Below are 18,908 nucleotides of genomic sequence, written 5' to 3'. Positions count from 1 at the left end.
AAACGACCCTTTCCTCAACCCCAGTAATTTCTATTTAATGACCCCTAGCAAATACTGCATTTTCAAATTGTGCTCGTTCTAGAAAGCAGAATCTTTCAAATACTGTGATGTGGAGTCCCACAGAGTCAGAAGGAGGGAAAGCTGAGAAGGGCCATTAAGGGGGATGTGTTTCTTCCATTCCGGGAAGAATTAAGTTTCTCGTCTCTGAATAAGTACCGAATCCGGCAATCATTCCAAAAGTGGAAGTTCAGCTCACAGTGCATTTGGGGGAAGCGTGAAGTGCACTAACCATTTAAGGTCAAGAAAACAATCGGTCAGCCCTAACCACCAGCGCTGTGCAGGGTTTTCACCTAAGAGACAACAGGGTCTCGGTCCGCATATCTCTTTGTTATTCCGGCTCCAGAACAAGACGGTTTCCCCCCAGGCGGACACCTCTCCCGAAGCCACACGGGGAGCCTCACGTTGAACCCCCCTAGAAAGCTGCCGGCTCCCGCCTGCACCCAGGTTCCCTCTATTCTTTTTAATGCACTTAAGGCAAATGCCCCTCCACTGGGAGAGGGACCTCGCGCCGCCTGGCACCCGCGGGGGTCAGGAGCCCGGGCGGCGGCGCGCGGGGCGGGGACGCGCAGCGCGGGGCGGGCCGGGCGGTCTGCGCGCCGCTCCCCTTTGTTAGGAGCCTGCGTGCAGCACTTCCTCCTCGGGCGCTCGCGCTCTGCACCCGGGCAGCCCGTGGGGCATTTGTGAAGGGGTTTTTGGTGCCTTTTTCTTTTTTTTTTCGGTTTACTTTTTAGCAAGGGAGGACCTCCCCGGCACGGCCTCTCCCACGCGGTTCCGGAGGCCCCGGTGCCTAGGAGCGAGGCGGGGCGGGGAAGTGTCGTTGCCTCCGGCCGACGGCGTCTCCGCCGGTCGGCCGCCCGCTCCTCCTCCAGGAGGCATCCTAACCCCGCGGTCCGGACGTCCACCTCCCGGACCGGCCGCGTCCACGCCAGAATGGCGACGCGGGCCCCCCTCCCCTCCGAGGGGCGCCGGCTGCGGGCGCCCTGGGCTCCACCGGGCACCTCGGCGCGGGTCGGAGGCCGGTGCTCGGCCGAGCCCGGCCGCCCAGGCGTCCCGGTGCCGGAGCGGTCGTCGCCGGGACCCTCCCAGTCCCTCGCGCTCGCGCTCCCGTCCGGGCAGCGGCGGCCGGGCCCCTTATATAGCCCTCTAAAAATAGCTCGCCGCGCGCCGCCTTGTGAGGCAGAGGGGAGATTCGCCGCGCGCCAATCCGCGCCCGCCGCCAGGGCCAAGCCCCGCCTCGGGCCCCGTTCTGCGCTGCCCATTGGTCCTCAGTGACTTCATGAGCCCCCTGTTTACCTTACATGGTCACACGCGGTCTAAAGGACGCCCTCCTCCGAGATCCCACGGCTGCGCGCAGAGCCGGGCGGAGGGAGGGGGGTTTGGGGAGGGGGAAGAGCAGGAGGAGGAGAAAAGGAGGAGGAGGGGGGAGGGGGAGAGACTACAAACTAGCAAGGATGGGGTGGGGGTGGGGAGGGAAGGGAAGGGGGGGTGGGGAGAGAAGCGATCGCGAGAGAAAAAAAAAAAAAAAAGCAACCTCCCAAAATAAAGAGCAAAGATTGCATTAGGAGCGAAGAGCGCTGCAGAAATAGATGGCAGCTTCGTGTCAGTGAGTTTGCATCCCCCTTCCCGGTCCACGCGCTGGAGTGATTGGAGCCCGGGAAGGGAATTGTTACTCCCGTGGAGAAGTCCCCTTTTCCTGGCAGCCGTCTGCACTGTACACGCTGGATGCCTCTCTCCATCCACCCCACTCACTCTCTCCTCTCTCACCTCCTCTCTCCCTCTCTTCTGCATTGATTTTTTTTTTCTTCTTTCCCTTTTTAGTTGACTGAAACAAAACAAAACAAAAGGGCCACTGGATGTCTGCCTTCTTGGGGGGTGAGCCAGACAGACTGACAAACAAACAGACCCAACTGTGTTCCGGGGAGGGTTTCTCCTCCCGCTTTGCCCGGCAGCAGCAGCATGGACGTGTTGGCTAGTTATAGTATATTCCAGGAGCTACAACTTGTCCACGACACCGGCTACTTCTCAGCTTTGCCATCCCTGGAGGAGACCTGGCAGCAGGTGAATGATTTAAATTACTTGTGTAAATCGTGTGGTGGCGGCGGAGACGCAGGGGCTGCGTTGGTGTGGGATTCGGGTTTGAATTTTTGGTTTGTTTGATCCCCCCCTACCTTTTTTTTTTTTTTTAGGGGGGGCTGTTGTTTCAAATGTTTTTGGAAACAGTCATCTGCGTTTACCTCTCCACCCACCCCCTAACCCCGTACTGTGCCGAGCGGAGCAGCCCAGCGAGCTGCCTGCGTCTCAGTCACCAACACACATCCCTGCGCACACGCTGTCGGGCTCCCGGTCCCCCAGCAGAGACCTGCCTAACTTCTGGGGTTCGGAGGAGCCCAGTGGGGACGCGGTTGAGGGTTTTACGAGCGGTGGCTGACAGGATAGCGCGTCCGTCCATGCACGAGCTTGGAACCTTCAACCCAGTGCATTTTTTTGTGCTGACAACCATCAGATTGTGGGGGGGGGGATAGGGGGGGCCGAGCGGAGGTAGCATCAATAAAGAAGGGGAACTTGATTTGGGGATTGGAAGGTGGGCAGCAGCGCGAGAGAGAGGCGCCCGGGGATGAAGATACTCCGGGAGGAGGACGGGAAGCTGTGTCTCCAACGCTGACCGGGCATTGTCGGTGTCCCCAGAGCCATGCCCCCAGCAGGAAAACAGCCCCTACGTGTGTCCTTGTTTCTCTCTTTTTGTTTTGTTTTGTGTGGGGTCCCTCTCCATGGACAGCACAACCTCCGACAAAGGACAGTCCGTGCTTGCGTGCTTCTGACTTTGTCTCGGAGGACTCGTTCAACTCCTAGGATGCTGAAGGGCACCGATGCCAAGTTGTCCCAGGGAGGGCTCAGTGGGGCTGGTGACAAGTTCGCTGGGCTTTGTGAAGTGGAATAAAGTGCTGGTCAGCGGAAAGTACTAGTGATCTGCTGCGGAAACAGTGGTTTTCTCAGCCAGGATTAGGAGCTGCTGAGGGGGACCTTCTGCAGGAAAGATGGTGGGTGGGAGGTGGGAGGTTGGGGGGGCATGGGTATTTTTTGAAAATTCTACAACGTGCACGAAGGAAAGGCCAACGAAACGGGTTGGATTTACACGGGAAGTGTGAACTTGCACAGTGCATCTCGGAGAAGCCCGCTTGCCCTTGGGGAGGGCTACGGAGGCTTGGTGTGTGGCTGCTCTTGTAACTTCGCTCTGTGACAGCAGCTTGTTAAGGCTAATGAACGGCTGATTTTCCTCTGCCAGGATCCAAAGCAGGATTGCCAGTTTGAGGCTGGGCTGTAACAGTGGCTGCTTTAGCGAGTGAGGTTTGGCTTTTGGTAGCACGGGCCGGGCGGCTAGGCTGATCCTGACTGCACTATTGTTGCTAGCCGCTGCCGACCCCAATGCGAGCCTGCCAGTTTCCCTCCAGGTACTGGCCTCTGATGTCTGTGTGTCCACACATGCATTCCCGCCCAAGGATGCCTGACTTTGTCTCCCTCTAAATGCACACACAGTTCCCACGTTTTTTTAGCATAAGGCGTGTTTCTTCAGGGCATCCTTTCCCCCATCCTTAATCAAACTATCTCCGGAAGGGTCTCCCTACATCTTCTTCCTCCTTTTAGTTCGCATCCCAATTAAACCGAAATGCCAGAATGTCATTTTCTGAACTAGCCTTCATTTCCCACTGTCAGCCCCACTGGTGTCAAATGGTTGGGCATTAACAACTGTCTAGACAGGTTAGGAAGGGAATCTGTTGATTTAGTCAGCCTGCCTAAGGCAGCTCTTGTTTGCGACTCACTGTTAAGCAGTGTTGGAGGGAAGAAAGTTGGCTTTATTTGTTTCAACGTTCCCTCCAGATGAATCACACAACTTTGTTTTGGTTCAAGTTTTCACAGTAGTAAAGCCTGCTTTTGGGGGAAGGCCTCTCCAGAGGAAACTTGCTTTTCTAGAGTGGCTTAGGCCATCTCTGAGAAAGCCTAGATCTGTAAACAAACATCACTGGTTTGATAATTAGGGGATGTCTTCCATCTATTGTTTCCTCAGAAGCCTTTTCCTTACCCCCTGCCCTCCCTCCCCCCTCAACCCACCCCCTTCCAGGAACCTCTTTCACCGCTGCCTCCCTCCTTATGTCTTGCCTTAACCCTCTCCAACTGCCAGCTACCCTCATCTTAAAAGCCTTTGCCAAGCTGTGCCAGAGGCACACACATACCGAAACATAACTTGTGGGGAAGCACTCCTAAATCGCATATGGCTCCGAGGAGCTTTCTGCTGTGGGCTCTAGAGTCACAGCTGCTCTATATAAAGGTGACTCTGACTCTTAAGTTCATACCGATGACAAAACCTCCAACCTCTCTCTCTTCCTTCCCCCTTTTTCCTACCGCCCCCCCCTTTCCTTCTGAGTGCGAGGAGGGGGGAGTACTTATATGCACTGTTGGTTCCAAATCAACCATCAGATGGTGAAATTTTGAGGCTCCTTTGCTCAAAAAGGCTCAAGAAGGTTGCTACAAAGAACCCCAGGCAGGAGGAAGTTTCCTCATGCTCTGGAGTAATCAGATTTTAGAGGTCAAATAAGGAGCAATTAGGAGATGTTCTTCTGAAAGTGAGCAGTGTACCTGGTTTGGAGGAGATGAGTGAAATACAGAGATTCCAATAATCTGATTTGATTTCATTTATAGAGAAAGAATGGCTTGGACGATAAACCCAAGAACATCTGTGCATTTGAAAATTGAGGATGAACTATTTGAGGATTTTATTTTAAACATATGGTCTGAGATAACTGTCTTGCTTAATAGTCAGTGAGCCTTCGACGGCCCTCCTGTCACGGATTCATATTTTGATATTGAGTTTTCGGGCAATGATACCTTATCCACATACAACTCCAACTCTGAAAATCATTGCGGGTATAATTTTAAAATCCAGATGGACTTCCTACATTAACTGCTCTCCACTCCTGGGCTCTGACTGCATACTTAAGCAGTTGGCCCAAGTAACATCATCTCTGCCTGTCATATAACTATAAATTACACTGTGCTTATGTGGTCTATTATTTTATGGAATTCAGCTGACGCATAAGTCTTAAGGCTACCAGTCTTAACCTCTTTGGAAACTTGCAGGAAATTTTTCCAAGAGCTGTCTGAGCAAAAGTAGGAAAAAGTCAAAAGTATGACAGAAGCTAGAGTAGCTTATAGGGGGTACCACTTGGCGATGGATAAAAGAAGAGCCATTCATGAGTTTTGTTGGCAATAGAAAACATGCTTTTCTGGACCCACTGTTGAGTTATAAAGAAAAAGGATTTAATAAAATTTTCTTGGTTGTTTGCCTTCGGGAAGCTACAGAGGCTTTTAGAATTTGGATATATTCTTTATCCCCAGCCTGCTATTCCATCAGTGCAGGTCAAGTAATGATTTGCACTTAGCTGTGCTGTCTACGTCTTTTTTTGCACTTAGCTGTGCTTCATGCCACTGAGGAGCATGGTATGTTTACTTGAAATCTCTTATGGAATTATGCTTGTTGTTAATGCTGATTCATAATTGGCAGATGGGGTCAGTTTCAGGCCTCCCTTTTGCTCAGAGAAAATTTTCCACTGCTACTGGAAACAAATAAATAAATCATAGAATATTCCTCCCTCCTCCCCCGTTTCCCCATTGTTTTAAACTAATGGCATACTTGGCTACTGTAAGAGCTAAAACGTCCCCACAGCACTGCGATTTCAACTCGGCCTCAGACATCCTGAAACACTTTTACAAGGGCCTTCGGTACGAGGCATCTCCAGGGGACAACCTACAAAAATGGTTGCCTTCCAAGAACAGCCTCGTGGTACAAGGGAGGGGATTAGCTCTGTGAGCTGTGCTGCTTCTCCCTCTCTCAGGTGATCTTGCCTTTGCACACCGCCTTCTGTAGGCCGGAGCCGCCAGGTGCTGTCTCAGCCAGAAAGACAAAGCCAACCGGAGGGTCCCTGCATCCCCAGGTTTGCCTCTGTCCCCAATTTGCAGAAACCCTGTCATGAATTAGAATTTCTTGGCAACAGCACCACCCAGGGAAATTTGTAGACACAAAGGAGCCTTGCTAACCACACTGAAAGGATAAAATAGCTGTTGCTTTGTAAAAAAAAAAAAAAAAAAAAAAAAGCGATTTGTGTGCTCTTCAGTTACCATAAGTCTGTATATTGTTTTTATTTGAAACAGTGTCTTGGTAGATGGAATAAAAAAATTAGAATTGCCCGTCATCTAGAATTTCTGTATAAGGATGCAATCACTAAGTAAAAGGTAGCTTTGCAAATGAAAGCACATGTGAATGCAATCAATCACACTCCTAGCCTTTCTTTAATAGATTCACTCCCATGTTCTTTACAATAGATACATCTTTGTGTAGGTGTAGGGGTTCGCAACCATTATCATTCACTCAACTTGTTTGCTGTTTGGTGTCTGCAAGTGGGTGAATGTTACACTGCAGATATTTTTGCTACATCTGTCCTTAGTGGGCAGTGTGTGTGTGTTTGGGGGGGTATAAAGGAAGTGGTGACTTCTTTGTTCTCCCTGAAACTCCCACCCCCACTTCTTACCCTGATGGAGAATGTGATGTTGGGGTCCAATCCATTTAAAGGGCAGGACAGAAGATGCCCTGTGACAGCCTCACCCTGAAATGATTTATGTATGGGCATGTCAGAGACCTTCAGCTCCAAATGGGGCTCTTGCTCCCTCCAGCCCATTCTAAATATAAGTGCCAGTGGGGCCTATTTGCCTGTCCACTTAAACGGGAAGAGTTTAGCGAGGGTCCTAATGGGGCTTTTAGTAGCCATTCTCTTATAAATCTTCAGGTTCTGCTCCCTTCAGAGAATTCCTGTGTTTTAAATGTTGAGTACAAGGAGGCATTGCAGTCTTCTTGAATCACTCCGTGCCTACTGGGGGAAGAAGAACGCAGCTTACTCTGGCCGGTCTCAGCTGGCTGGTGTTGGTAGGATAGCCGACCACGCGGGTTAGTAGATGCCCCCTCTCTCTGCAGTTTGCAGCACGTGTAAGGTTTTTTTTTTTTGTTTTTTTTTTTAAATCACCTTTGCTGAATCCCAAGACTGGCAAATGCAGAAACCTCCTCGGTGATTCTGGTTCACTCCGTTATAGCAGCTAGCATGTGTGCTGAGACTGGGACTTGCTGAAACTTTAGGACAGCTCCCCAACTTAACCTGAGTGGTGCCAGGAGGGTGAGGGGTGGAGATTTAGTCTCTACAAATAAATCCCTTTGCTTTCCCAGATCAATCAGCGAGTGCTTGCTTAGCATAAGCAGGTGGAGACATTTTAACCCAGATTATCAAATCTTATCAAGTACCGTCATTAGGAAGCTCCACAACCACGTGTGCTAGTATCTAATCATTAAAGTTACAGGTCACACTGACAAGTTAAGAAACACTCCTCCGCCCAGTGACATTGTGTGTTATCTTAGAACATCCACAGGAGAAAACATCCTTATTCGATTTAGTGTACGAGATTATTATGCTAAGCAGAACAGGCCAGTCAGAGGAAGGCAAATTATCACACGATCTCACTTATATGTGGAATCTAATGAACAAAATAAACTGACGAACAAAATAGGTCCAGAGGCTTGGATACATGGAACAGACTGACAGATCTCAGAGGGGAGGGGTGAAGGGGGACGGGAAGAGATTAACCAGAGAGTTTACATGCATCTAGGCATAGCCCATGGACACACACAATAGTGTGGTGAAGGCCTGCGGTGGGGAAGGGATTGGGTGGAGGGGGGAAAGGAGAGTGGAATGGGGGACATCGGTAACACTGTCAACAATTCAAAAAAGAGTCCCCGCAGTAAAGTATTGCCGTTAACAGGCCATGCTTTTACCTAACGTTGGTCATGATCTTGCTCCTCCCCCTACTTTGCCTTTATTTTCTGCTGCTGATTTGGAGAACTGTTTCTATTGCCGTGAGTCCTTTTTGGTTTCCTCACTTGGTGTTTTGGTGTGACCCTGAGAACTTGGTCCTGCTACGTGTATTGTGTCTGTTGCGCTCTCGTCCATGACATGTGTGCTGTGTCCAGGTTACAGCTGAGCAGCAGTGGGATATGGGGCCAGCATCAGCCTGCTGGCGATGTGAGTGACTTCTCATTTCATAGTGAAACCATTCCTGACTGACCTGGGAGATGCACCCAGTCACACCTTGTGGTGTTTTCTTTGTTTATACTAACATGTGGACAATATTTCGCAGTAAGTGCTTCATCCCTTGATCTGGTTATGTGCGAAGTACTGTTTGGGTGACGCAAAGTTGAACTGGATTTGGATTCTGCCTTCGATGGGCTTGACTCCAGTGGGGGAGAACAAGCATGTTCAAAATTAAGCAATAAAAAACTAGAATCCAAATGCCAAAGTAAAGAAATTTTAAGTCCTTTGAGTTTTTGAGCACTGAACTCTGTGTATTTGCACTTACCACTTTGTTACAACCTTGTTTATAAAACACGCCTGAATTTTACCAAGTTCTGTTGTTCGTTTAGCTAATGGCATGTCAGGGGCTGCTGGCCCTTTTAGGACAGATGAGTGTACAGTGTGGAAACACATGTCTGCCCATAATGGCCAGGAAACAGCATCCATGTCTGTGTCATTCGGAAGTGATTAGAGGTAATTAACATAATTAATGTGGAGCCATATGCAATATCTATTTCTGAGTATGGGTTTATTGACATTTCCTGAGGGTCATATTGAAAGTCAGGCCCCAGGCCTTATACCAGAGCTAGGAGCTTAGGCTTTTAGAATTTCTTATCCTAAAAGGGTCTTCAGACACTAGGGTTGCCCCAAGTGGTTGTTAAAGCCAGACAAGGCATTGATCCTCCAAGATCACCTACTGTTGTTATCACCAAAGGGCCCAGGACTCTTGGATGTCGAGATCAGTTCACTTGCTGATCCCCACAATAAACTTTTAGTCACTTACCATTCTTTCCTCCATTCTCACTCTCTCTCTCCCCTTAAAGGGCGGCAAGAAAATCTTGGCTTTGACTTTGGACAGTACTAGTACATGGAATTGTGGAGTTGTTTGGGCCCTAAATGAATATCTTGAAGAAGGCTTATATATGTAACTTAATCCCTTTTCCACGTTTAATAATGTGTGGTAACCTGGAAAATGTATGTTGTCCCGAATAACAAAACAGAGTAACAGAAACTCCCAATTATAACTTGAGTCTTATAAAAAAAAGAAAGTACTGTCACTTGAATAATAACCAACGGAGTGGGAATAAAGTGGGGGCGGGGAGTAACTGAGGCAATGTGGTGGGGAGTTGGGTGGGTGATGGAACTGGGTTTTTACGTAGAAAGCGTCAAATGTGAACTGGCTTTGTCTCTGACCCCTTTCCCACAAAGGGGCTGCAGGAAGCTGTAACAGCAATCATGTGCCAGTTCAGAAAAACCATTTTAGAAGTGTTTTCAGATTTCTTGAGAGGATTGGATAGGCAGTGAGGTTGTAATGTTTTACAGAGTTAAACAGAAAATAATGAATATTGTGATAAGCAGTTGAGGAAGAAAGTCAGCTTCTAGGAGTCTTTTAAAAGGGTCCTTTTGAGGCTAGAGGTTGAAGCAGGCCTCGTTTTCACAATGTCCCCAGTGAGGAAAGGCAACATAGGGTTGCTTTCCACTCCTTTGCCCAGCGAGTGTTTGCCCTTCTCAACCCAATCTCTGGTAGTTATGATGGTGAAAATTCTTGTTGATTTCCAAGAATTTGTTTCACCTCTAAGATCTTCAAAACGGAAATTTCCATCCCAAATGGAGGCTACTTCATTTCCTCAAAGCGATAATCTACATCTCCAACTTTGGATATTTTTCTGAGTTTTAGGCTCACGTGTTTGAATTGGAAACACGGGACTGACAATACTACAGGCTTTTGGGGTTGTCCCAGGATCACTAGCTTAAACTCGTCAACCTCTTTCCTTCTTTTCCTGGCTTTCTGATTTCTTGATATGAGTTTTCTTCCTGTATCTAGGTTTTAAGCTTCAGTCATCTTCGGCTCCTCTCTTTCTCTTAAATCTAATCAGTTGAGAAATCCTGTTGATTTGCCTCCTCCCATACTTCATATTCCTCAACTTTCTATTCCCTCTGCCATTGCCCGAAGGCAGCCCCTGTCACCTCCCCTAGGTTGACTTTCTACTTCATCACCATGGTTCCAAATTGTCAGTGGTGCCCTGTTACACAGAGGATCCAGCAAAACTTCTAAGAGTCAAGACATTCCAAGACTAGGTTTAGAGAATAGTTGCCAGTTTCCCCCTTTCATGTGTAGTAAATGCCATCTGAATGGATGACTGTGCTTTTCCTGTTTCTGTTTTTATGTCATTTCCATCAGCCTTTTCCTTCCTTCCTCTTCACATCTGATTCTCTTTGTCCAAATTCTACCCATCCTTTAACATGATGTCCCATCTTCTAGGAAACTCCACCCCTTTTCCTTGGCCAACAATAATTGCTACTATTACATTCTTGTGTAGAACTTTTTACTTCCTCCTGCTGCTTTTAAGTTTTGTCTGGTAGTACAGCTTTCCTTTTTATTTTATTTTTTTCCTTCCTGTCTTAGTTTTCCAGTTGGATTGTATGATTTAGAGCAGACTTGATACCTTGGTTATAATTTTGATAATATACTTTTGGTATAGAACTCATCAGGTTCTTAAAGAGTGTTGTGCTAGGCATTCAATGGATATTTAAGGATTATCATATGACTTAATTTAAGATTTGCCTGTGTCTATAGCAATGGTTTTCAACTGTGGGGCACCCCAGACCAACTAAATCAGTATTCAGTTAGTAGAATGGGTAGGTTTTTTTAAAGGTAATAGGTGATTCTAATATGTAGCCATGGCTTATAGGGTTAATATATATACATGAGAGTTGTAGGCGCCTACTCCATGTATAGAAATAGTTAATTTCTTATGTAATTGAATGTAAGTGTAACAGAGGTTTATAATAAAGCCGGGCAGTACTGGTGGATGTAGTTGATATAGTTCATGTAGCTCATTGATTAATAGTGACTGCTTAAGTGTTATTTCATCCTTTTTGTTTTGGTTTTCCTCACCTTATAGTATCTAATGCTCATTTGGCTCACATTTCCTGTGACCCGCTAGAGGTTTGCTTAACCTGGTCAAATTCCATTTCTGGTACCTTTGTGATGTTGGGCATTAAACTTTGGCCATGCTGTGCTTCAAATAATTCATTCTTGGAAGGCCCTTGACCATGATTTTCTGCTTACCTCAGCCTGCGCTTTGGTTGTATGAACATATATTGGATGATGCCGGATGGGCATTAGGTAGTAGCTCTCCATATTTCTTACTGACCTCAGTATTTGGAAGTAGACTCTGTTTATAAGGAATTTCCAAGGACCCATGTTTCTAGTAAGAGCAGCAAAAATAAACTGTGGGAGAATTGCCACTGAGGACATTCAGGCAAGGAGGCTGCCTCCCCGTCTGGTCTGTGAAGGCTTAACTCTTGAGGCAGTGACCATGGGCATGTGGTGATCTTCACAAAGAAGCCTTAGAAATGCCTCTATTTCAGACTGTAATGTTTGCCAAAATGCATGTACTGTAGCTACATCCTTTCATCTATAAACTGTCTTTGATGGGGGTAAGAAAGAACATCATGCGAAGAGCTCAGAGCTTAGGGTTGAAGGATGCCTTTTGGGAAGCTCGATCCAGCTGTGAAAACTGCAATTAGCCGTGCAGCAATTGCTCTGGAAGGGAGTGCCCGCCTGCTCCTGCTCCTGCTCCTGGTCCTGACCCCACTCCCACCCTCACCTTCCAGAGCCCAGTAAGCAGGAATTCAATGGACGGGTCACAGGTTGGCTCTTAGTTTTGGAGAGGCAGCACATTTGCTCGGTGTACAAAGGAGTAGAATTACATTCCATCTACTTTTACCTTTTGAGCTTTTGTTCTTGGTTCATTTGGTCACGGTGGACCCTGTTAAGAGAGCGCACGCAGCTCCTGCGCATGAGGGTGAAGATGCCTTCTGTGAGGAGGTCTCAATGCAGATATGATTCTCCTGTGAGCTACCTGAGGTGCTGCTCAATGTAAATTTGAGTCGCTGGCTTCATTACTGTGTTCCAAGGTTGTTCAGCCCTGGCCTGTGCCTTTGCCTCTCTATGTCAAGGTGCTCATTTTCTCTAATATGGACCAAGAGATGATTGCTCTTGTTTGCTTGTGAAAGTCTAACAAACATCTTTATTGAGCTTTTTGTTCTCAAAGGCTTAGGGTGTTTTGCTCACAATCTCATCATTGGCACATTCCTTCTGTAACTAAGGAGCAGGCAGATGTTACAGAATTTCCCTTTCAGAGGTGAGAACATGGGGCAGAGGAAGATTTAGCAAGTTGTCTTAATGTGGCTACAAAGCAAATGACTTGCAAAACCAGTGGTGGAACACACTTTCCCCTTCCCTCTTTCCACTTGGCTAATCTTCCTATCATCATAATAAGCATCATAATAATACCTAATATATATCAAATACTTCAAAGAGATAATATCTTTTGGGCACCTTATATGCAGCATTTCATTCAGTACTCACAACCACCCTGTGTATTACATATTCTGTTTATTCCCATTTTGCAGACGGAGACATTGAGGTTAGAGATATTAAATGGCTTGCCTGAAGTCACACAACTTGGAAGTGGCTGGGCCAGGATCTAGACCTGGGAAGTCAGCTCAACACTAAATTTTTACATTTATATTCACTCCTCCTCAGGTAGTAGGCACCAAGCCAGAAGCCTGAGCCTGGCAACCAATGGACCTGTAGGGAGCTGCATGGTTCTCTGGTCTTTTTACTGGGCTTTGGTTTTCTCACTATAAAAAGACTAGATTGTGCTAAATTTCCTTAAGGCCACAGTGTTTTGTAGTAGATAAATTACTTGGAGGCTTTGAAATCTGGCAGAGCTGGATCCTTGAGAAAGACACATAACATCTTTGAGTCCCATTCCATCATCTGTGGAATGGAGTTAGTCAGGCCTACATGAGGCCAGGCAAGCTCTCTGGTCCTATGTCTGGCACGTAGCATTCACGCAACAAATGCTCTTTTCTCCCCTATTTTCAACTATTCTCCTCCCTTCAGTGCTCTTTTTCTAAATAGTATCACTTGTCTCTCTAAGACAAGGGTGGGGAGCATCCAGACTGTGGGCTGTATAAGGCCCAGGAAATCATTTGGTCTGGCCCTGCCAAGGCATTCGGGATGAATAAATTAAATGTTTGACCAAAATTTAGCAGGTTAAATTTTAAGTTGATAATTTTGTATGGCCCAGGAATGATGTTATAAATATCTAAATGGCCCTTGGCATTAAAAAGGTTCCCCACCCCTGCTCTAAGGTCCCAGTGATCCTGGCATATCTAAGAGGAGGTGAGTGATGGGGGCGAGGCAAGGGAGTGTGCTGAGCATTGGACATGGTATTCTTTCACCCACCCGCAGGAGAGGCTCTCATGAAGTGACTTGTGTTTAGAGCTGGGGAAAAACAAGCAATACTCATTATCCCCAGAACTGACCTTAGTTTGACATCCTTGGAATTTGCTTGGCCTGCTCATGCAAATAACCAACTCCTTCCCCTTTCTTCCTCTCCAGTTTTACTTATGACTTACTGCTAAGTTTTTCCAGCATACAGTTATTTTTTTAAGGGCCAGAATTAGGCACATATAACATAATACAGTACTGGTTACTATACCTGCCATTTCTGCCTTACCTGATGACTGAGCTTACAGCAGCTTATGAGAGTGAATGAGGTTTTATGAGATCTATAAATATCTCAGATAGGATTTTTATTTCATTTTCCCCCTTCAAATAAGACATAATGGAAGCACTCACATACACAAGGAATATTTTTTCTGTGATAAAGTAGGGTGTTTTTGAATTGGCCTCTGAGAAGCAATAATTTGATGTGGTTGTTCGTGTTGGGAGTTCTGTGGGGGAGGGGGAAGAATCATGCATATGTTGCTATAAAACTCAAAGATTATTTCCTCATATTGAAGGTTTAGCCCAGCACCTATGGAGAGATTTATTTCAGAGATGCCAGCCCTGTGTGCAGGCTGCATTTCCTCCTTCCCAGGGGTATGTGTGTTTTCTTAGATACATAGAAATCATTGGCTGGCTGGGGTGGGGGTGGGGGTGGAGGGCTCCCCAAAAGGATGTTTTCAGTTGTCCCAAGGGAAGATGTTCTCATCCTTCTCCCCACTTCCTGGATTTCCTGGGAAGATTTCATACCACTTAACAGATCGCAATGAGATTTTTTTCTCTTGGAAAAAAAAGTCTTAAGCTTACACAATTTTAAAAAATGCACATTAACCAATACCAAAAATAATTTTTTAAAAATCTTGCTCATTGAGGGTATCTAACAAGGAACCCTGAACTTATAAATTTTAAAAAATGTTTTTTTATTTTAAAAGAATAAATGGCATCAAATTGTTATGGTATTTAGATTTCTTTGGAGACATTTGAAAGACTGAAGGAACTATTTTATTATTTTTTAAAATTTTATTGTTGAGATTATTGCAGATGCCCCTCTATTCCTCTCCCCCCCCCATGGTCTCCCTCCACCTGGTTCCCACCCCAGGCCTTTACAATCCTATTGTCTGTGTCCATAGGTAATGCATATAAGATCTTTGTTTAATCTCTTCCCACCCACCCACCCCCTACCCCTCTTCTCTCTGAGAATCATCAGTCTGTTCCATTTCCATGCCTCTGATTCTATTTTATTCACCAGTTTATTCTGTTCATTAGATTCCTTATTCGTTTATTTTGATTTTTAGATCCAGTTGTTGATAGGTATGTATTTGTTGCCATTTTGTTTTTCACATTTATCTTTTTCTTTTTCTTCTTCTTCCTCTTCTTAAAGAATGCCCTTCAACATTTCATATAATACTGGTTTGGTGGTGACGAACTCCTTTAGCTTTTTCTTATCTATGAAGCTCTTTATCTGACCTTCAATTCTAAATGATAGCTTTGCTGGGTTTGAGTAATCTTGATTGTAGGTCCTTGCTATTCATCACATTGAATATTTCTTGCCACTCCCTTCTGGCCTGCATAGTTTCTGTTGAGAAATCAGCTGACAGTTGTATGGGTATTCCCTTGTAGATAACTGAGTTTCTTTCTCTTGCTGCTTTTAAGATTCTCTCTTTGTCTTTTGCTCTTGGCATTTTAATGATGATGTGTCTTGGTGTGGTCCTCTTTGGGTTCCTCTTGTTTGGGGTTCTCTGCGCTTCTTGGACCTGTAAGTCTATTTCTTTCACCAGGTAGGGGGAGTTTTCTGTCATTATTTCTTCAAATAGGTTTTCAATATCTTGCTCTCTCTTTTCTTCTGGCACCCCCATAATATGAATATTGGTATGCTTGAAATTGTCCCAGAGGCTCCTTACACTATCTTTATATTTCTAGAATCTTACTTGTTTGCTCTTCTGGTTGGGTGTTTTTTGCTTCCTCATATTTCAAATTGTTGACTTGATTCTCAGAATCCTCTGCTCTACTGTTGAATCCTGTATGTTATCCTTTATTTTAGTCAGTGTATGCTTAATTTCTGACTGGCCCATTTCCATCTGTTTGGCCTTCTCACTAAGATCCTTGAAAGTCTCACTTTCAAGATTCTTGAGTAACCTTATAGCTGTGGTTTTGAACTCTATATTCAGTAGTTTGCTTTCTTCCATTTCTTTCATTTGTGACATGTTTCTTTATCTCTGCATTTTGGCTGCTTCCCTGTGTTTGTTTCTATGTATTAGAGCTGCTGTGGTCTCCTTGAGTTGCCTTGTGTAGTAGGTATTTTATAGGGCCCAGTGGCTCAGCCTCCGCAGTCACCTGAGCTGGGAACTCCAGGTGCACCCCTTTGTGGGCTGTGAACACAATCTTCTTATAGTTGAGCCTTGATCGCTATTGGTATCACTGGGGGAATTGACCTCCAGGCCAATTGGCTGTGAGGACCAATTGTGACTACAGTGGGAGAGCTGCTGTGCAGGAGACACCCCTATGGAGCAGGACTTGCTTCAGGGGGGGCTTTGGTGCTCACTGAATCTTCCCCTTGAGTATGTCGCTTGTGGATATGTAGAGTTTTAATCTGATATGGTCTGACACTGACCACTGGGTACACTGGCTCTTGGGTCTCCAGGGAGGTGCAAAGTCAGCCACTGCCTAGGGCCACCCAGCAGGAGTTACAGAGAGATCTTCAGATTCCTCCTCTTTGTATCAGGTTTGGAAGTGTCCAGATGAGGTTCAGCTATGAAGCAAGGCAGGCTGGGGCTGGTTTGGGGCTCCCTGACCCAGCTGCAGCTTGTTTCAGATTTTTAAGGACAGGCCATTCATATGCAAAAGCAGCTGCAGGCAGCTTGGGTGGGATTATAAATTGGATGGGGAGGGGTCTTCGGGAATCACCAGGACAGAGCAAACAGAAATGGCTGCCAGTCAGCCCTGTGACCAGGGAAGTCCCAGCACTGGAACAATGATCTCTACGAGTACTTCCATCTCTCCTGGGAGAAAGCCACCCCCAAGTTCCTACCCAGATGCCAGACAAATGTGTCTCCCAGAGCCTTTCCCTGGTGCTGGAGCTCAGAGGAAGCAGGATCTTGTAAGTTCAGTTCATGGTGCCAGCCTTTTAAGAGCAACAGCTGTGTCTCCAATAGCCTCTGTGTCACTGAGCCCCAATCTGCACTGGTTTTTAGACTCTGTGGTTACGGGGACTTCTTTTCCCAGCTCTGGGACTCTGGGTTGGGGTTTGGTGTGGGGCTGGGACCCCTTGATCCTCTTGATGGCCTCCACAGAGACAGTCTCCCTCCTGATGAAAAAAGTGGCCCATGTGGGTGCCAGACCAGCTGGTTCCACACCTCTGCACCTCCTACCAGTCAGTGCTTTCTTTTTTTATTTCTCTAGTTGTAGGACTTCCATTCAGCTAGCTTTCCAGCAGTTCTGGATGATGGTTGTTCTGTATTTTAGTTTTAATTTTGATGTGGCTGTGGGAGGCGGCAAGTACAGGTGTTTACTTACACAGCCATCTTGGTTCCTCTCCCTAAAAAATGTATTTTTAAAAATAAGCTGTGAGGGTTCTTAGTACTTCACGTCTATCTGTAAAATGGAAGTCGGATGGTCCATTTGCCATATGTTGTTTGGGGCCATTATGACAAATTTACAGGTTTAACTATTTTTTTTTTTTTGAAAACTTGAATATCTCACTCTATGACTAGGGTTTTTGTTTCTTTGTGTTCTTTTTAGAACAACCTCTCCCTACATACATCTTCCCCTAGTTCTCAATCGCTTTGTGTTTAATTAGGTGATAATTCAGTTTTTTCTCTGAAGTAATAAAAACCATGTGAGCTTAGTACATCTGAACCAAAGGCATGCAGAGGATTTTTACCTAATGATGTTTAATTTTTTCTATTTAACAGCATCTCAGTGTGCAACTTTGGTATGGCTACATATACGCACTCTTCTGTGCTTTTCATCAACTGATATGACTTCTCTGATACTCAATGTCCTTGTGTGTATATTGTGGGGTAGAGTTGGGAACAGTTACATGATCAGAGAACAAACAGGAAGCGCCTAGGCTAAACTGGCATGGAGAGGTGTTTGACTTGGCCAACATACATGTTTCAATTTTCTTTTTAACTTGAATGCTTTTAGACAGATGGTGCACTCTTCAATTAACCTTGCCCCACTATTTCCACCTTGCTTCATTTCTGATCTCTGGCCTGGTGAGCATGCATTGGAGTTTGTGACCCTCAGATTGGCAGGCCTCTCAGGTCCCTTCTTCTCCATAACGCTGTGATTCGAGGACACTCTTCATTTCTCCATCTCAAGCTGACTTGCTTTCTACTCTCACCCAGAATCTGTTTTCAATTCTTTTTAGATTTCTCTGCCTTGTTCAATGTCTTTGTCCAGATCCCTGTTTTATAAAGCAGCTTCCAAATTGCATGTCAATTTCTCCTAGTTATCCAGGTTCTGTTGTAGATCATTGAAATCTGGGATGGAAAAGACCATCTGGTTTACCCCTCTCCCCTCCTGGGCTGAGCAGTTGCTCCAGAGCATGTTCATTCCTTATTGGCTGGTATTTGCAACATTGTCCAATTTGGAAACTGACTCTAAGTTTCCTGAGCACACAGCCTCTTTTCAGTCTAAATGTGAGCGAATGGGACAATACAAAACAAAAAAAAAATTTTTTTCAGTGGGACAGCCCTCATTAACAAATGACCACTATTGTCGTGGTTTCTTTTCTCACTCCCAGAGACCCAAGTGGTCAGCAGTGAGAAAAGCTCCTTTCCGTGGGAGAAAAGCATGTGACCGGTTCTGAGGTTTCTTAGTCTGACATGGAGGCATGTTGTGTAGAATCCCATTAACTGCTTTCACTACTTACTTTTTGTGGAAGTGGATTTTTATGTGACTCGTTTCACAGAGGAAGTGATGCTTTTTGTGTGAAGAACTCCAGGGCATTAGAATAAAGTACTTTCCTGAGACTCAGGTAATTTGCTTTCTTCCCACCCTCGGCACTCAAATACTGCCAGCAAGACACTTGGCCTTTATATTCTCATGCGTTCAGGATGCTATTCTACATTAGGGATGTTTAAAAAAAATGTATTCTTTTTTATTGGCTACCTTATATTACTAAGGATATCATTTAGGTAGACCAGATGGTGATTCTCAGGGTCATTCTTTTCCTGCTATAAAAGCCATTCCTTTGAATTACTTGGTGCTGGGCCTCGCTCCTTGTTTTCTCCAATATGCAATTACTTCCCCCTCCCCCCTTTTTAAATACATCTGAGTGCTAAGTAAAGGTCCAGGCGCACTGTCTTGTTAACATATATCTTAATTGCTGTTTATCTTACTAAGTGAATTAACTACTATTAAAACATTTCTCA

At 45.7% G+C, this 18,908-nt stretch overlaps 1 protein-coding gene across 4 annotated transcripts in view; it reads left to right on the top strand.

Annotated features, from left to right (window-relative positions):
* Nucleotides 1-1,553: 1,553 nt before the first annotated feature.
* KLF7 (KLF transcription factor 7) overlaps nt 1,554-18,908 on the top strand; it is a 93,666-nt gene continuing 76,311 nt past the window's right edge. For 3 of the 4 annotated variants that reach the window (XM_059702911.1, XM_059702909.1, XM_059702907.1), the window contains exon 1: nt 1,554-2,118. In XM_059702911.1, coding sequence (XP_059558894.1) covers nt 2,017-2,118 — 102 coding nt within the window. In that variant the 5' untranslated portion in view covers nt 1,554-2,016. The remainder of the gene's footprint in view (nt 2,119-18,908) is intronic. The other variant, XM_059702908.1, reaches the window with a different exon arrangement.

Source organism: Myotis daubentonii, chromosome 7 (assembly GCF_963259705.1).
Source record: "Myotis daubentonii chromosome 7, mMyoDau2.1, whole genome shotgun sequence".
Lineage (NCBI taxonomy): Eukaryota > Metazoa > Chordata > Mammalia > Chiroptera > Vespertilionidae > Myotis > Myotis daubentonii.
This window is presented reverse-complemented; position numbering and strand designations above follow the sequence as displayed.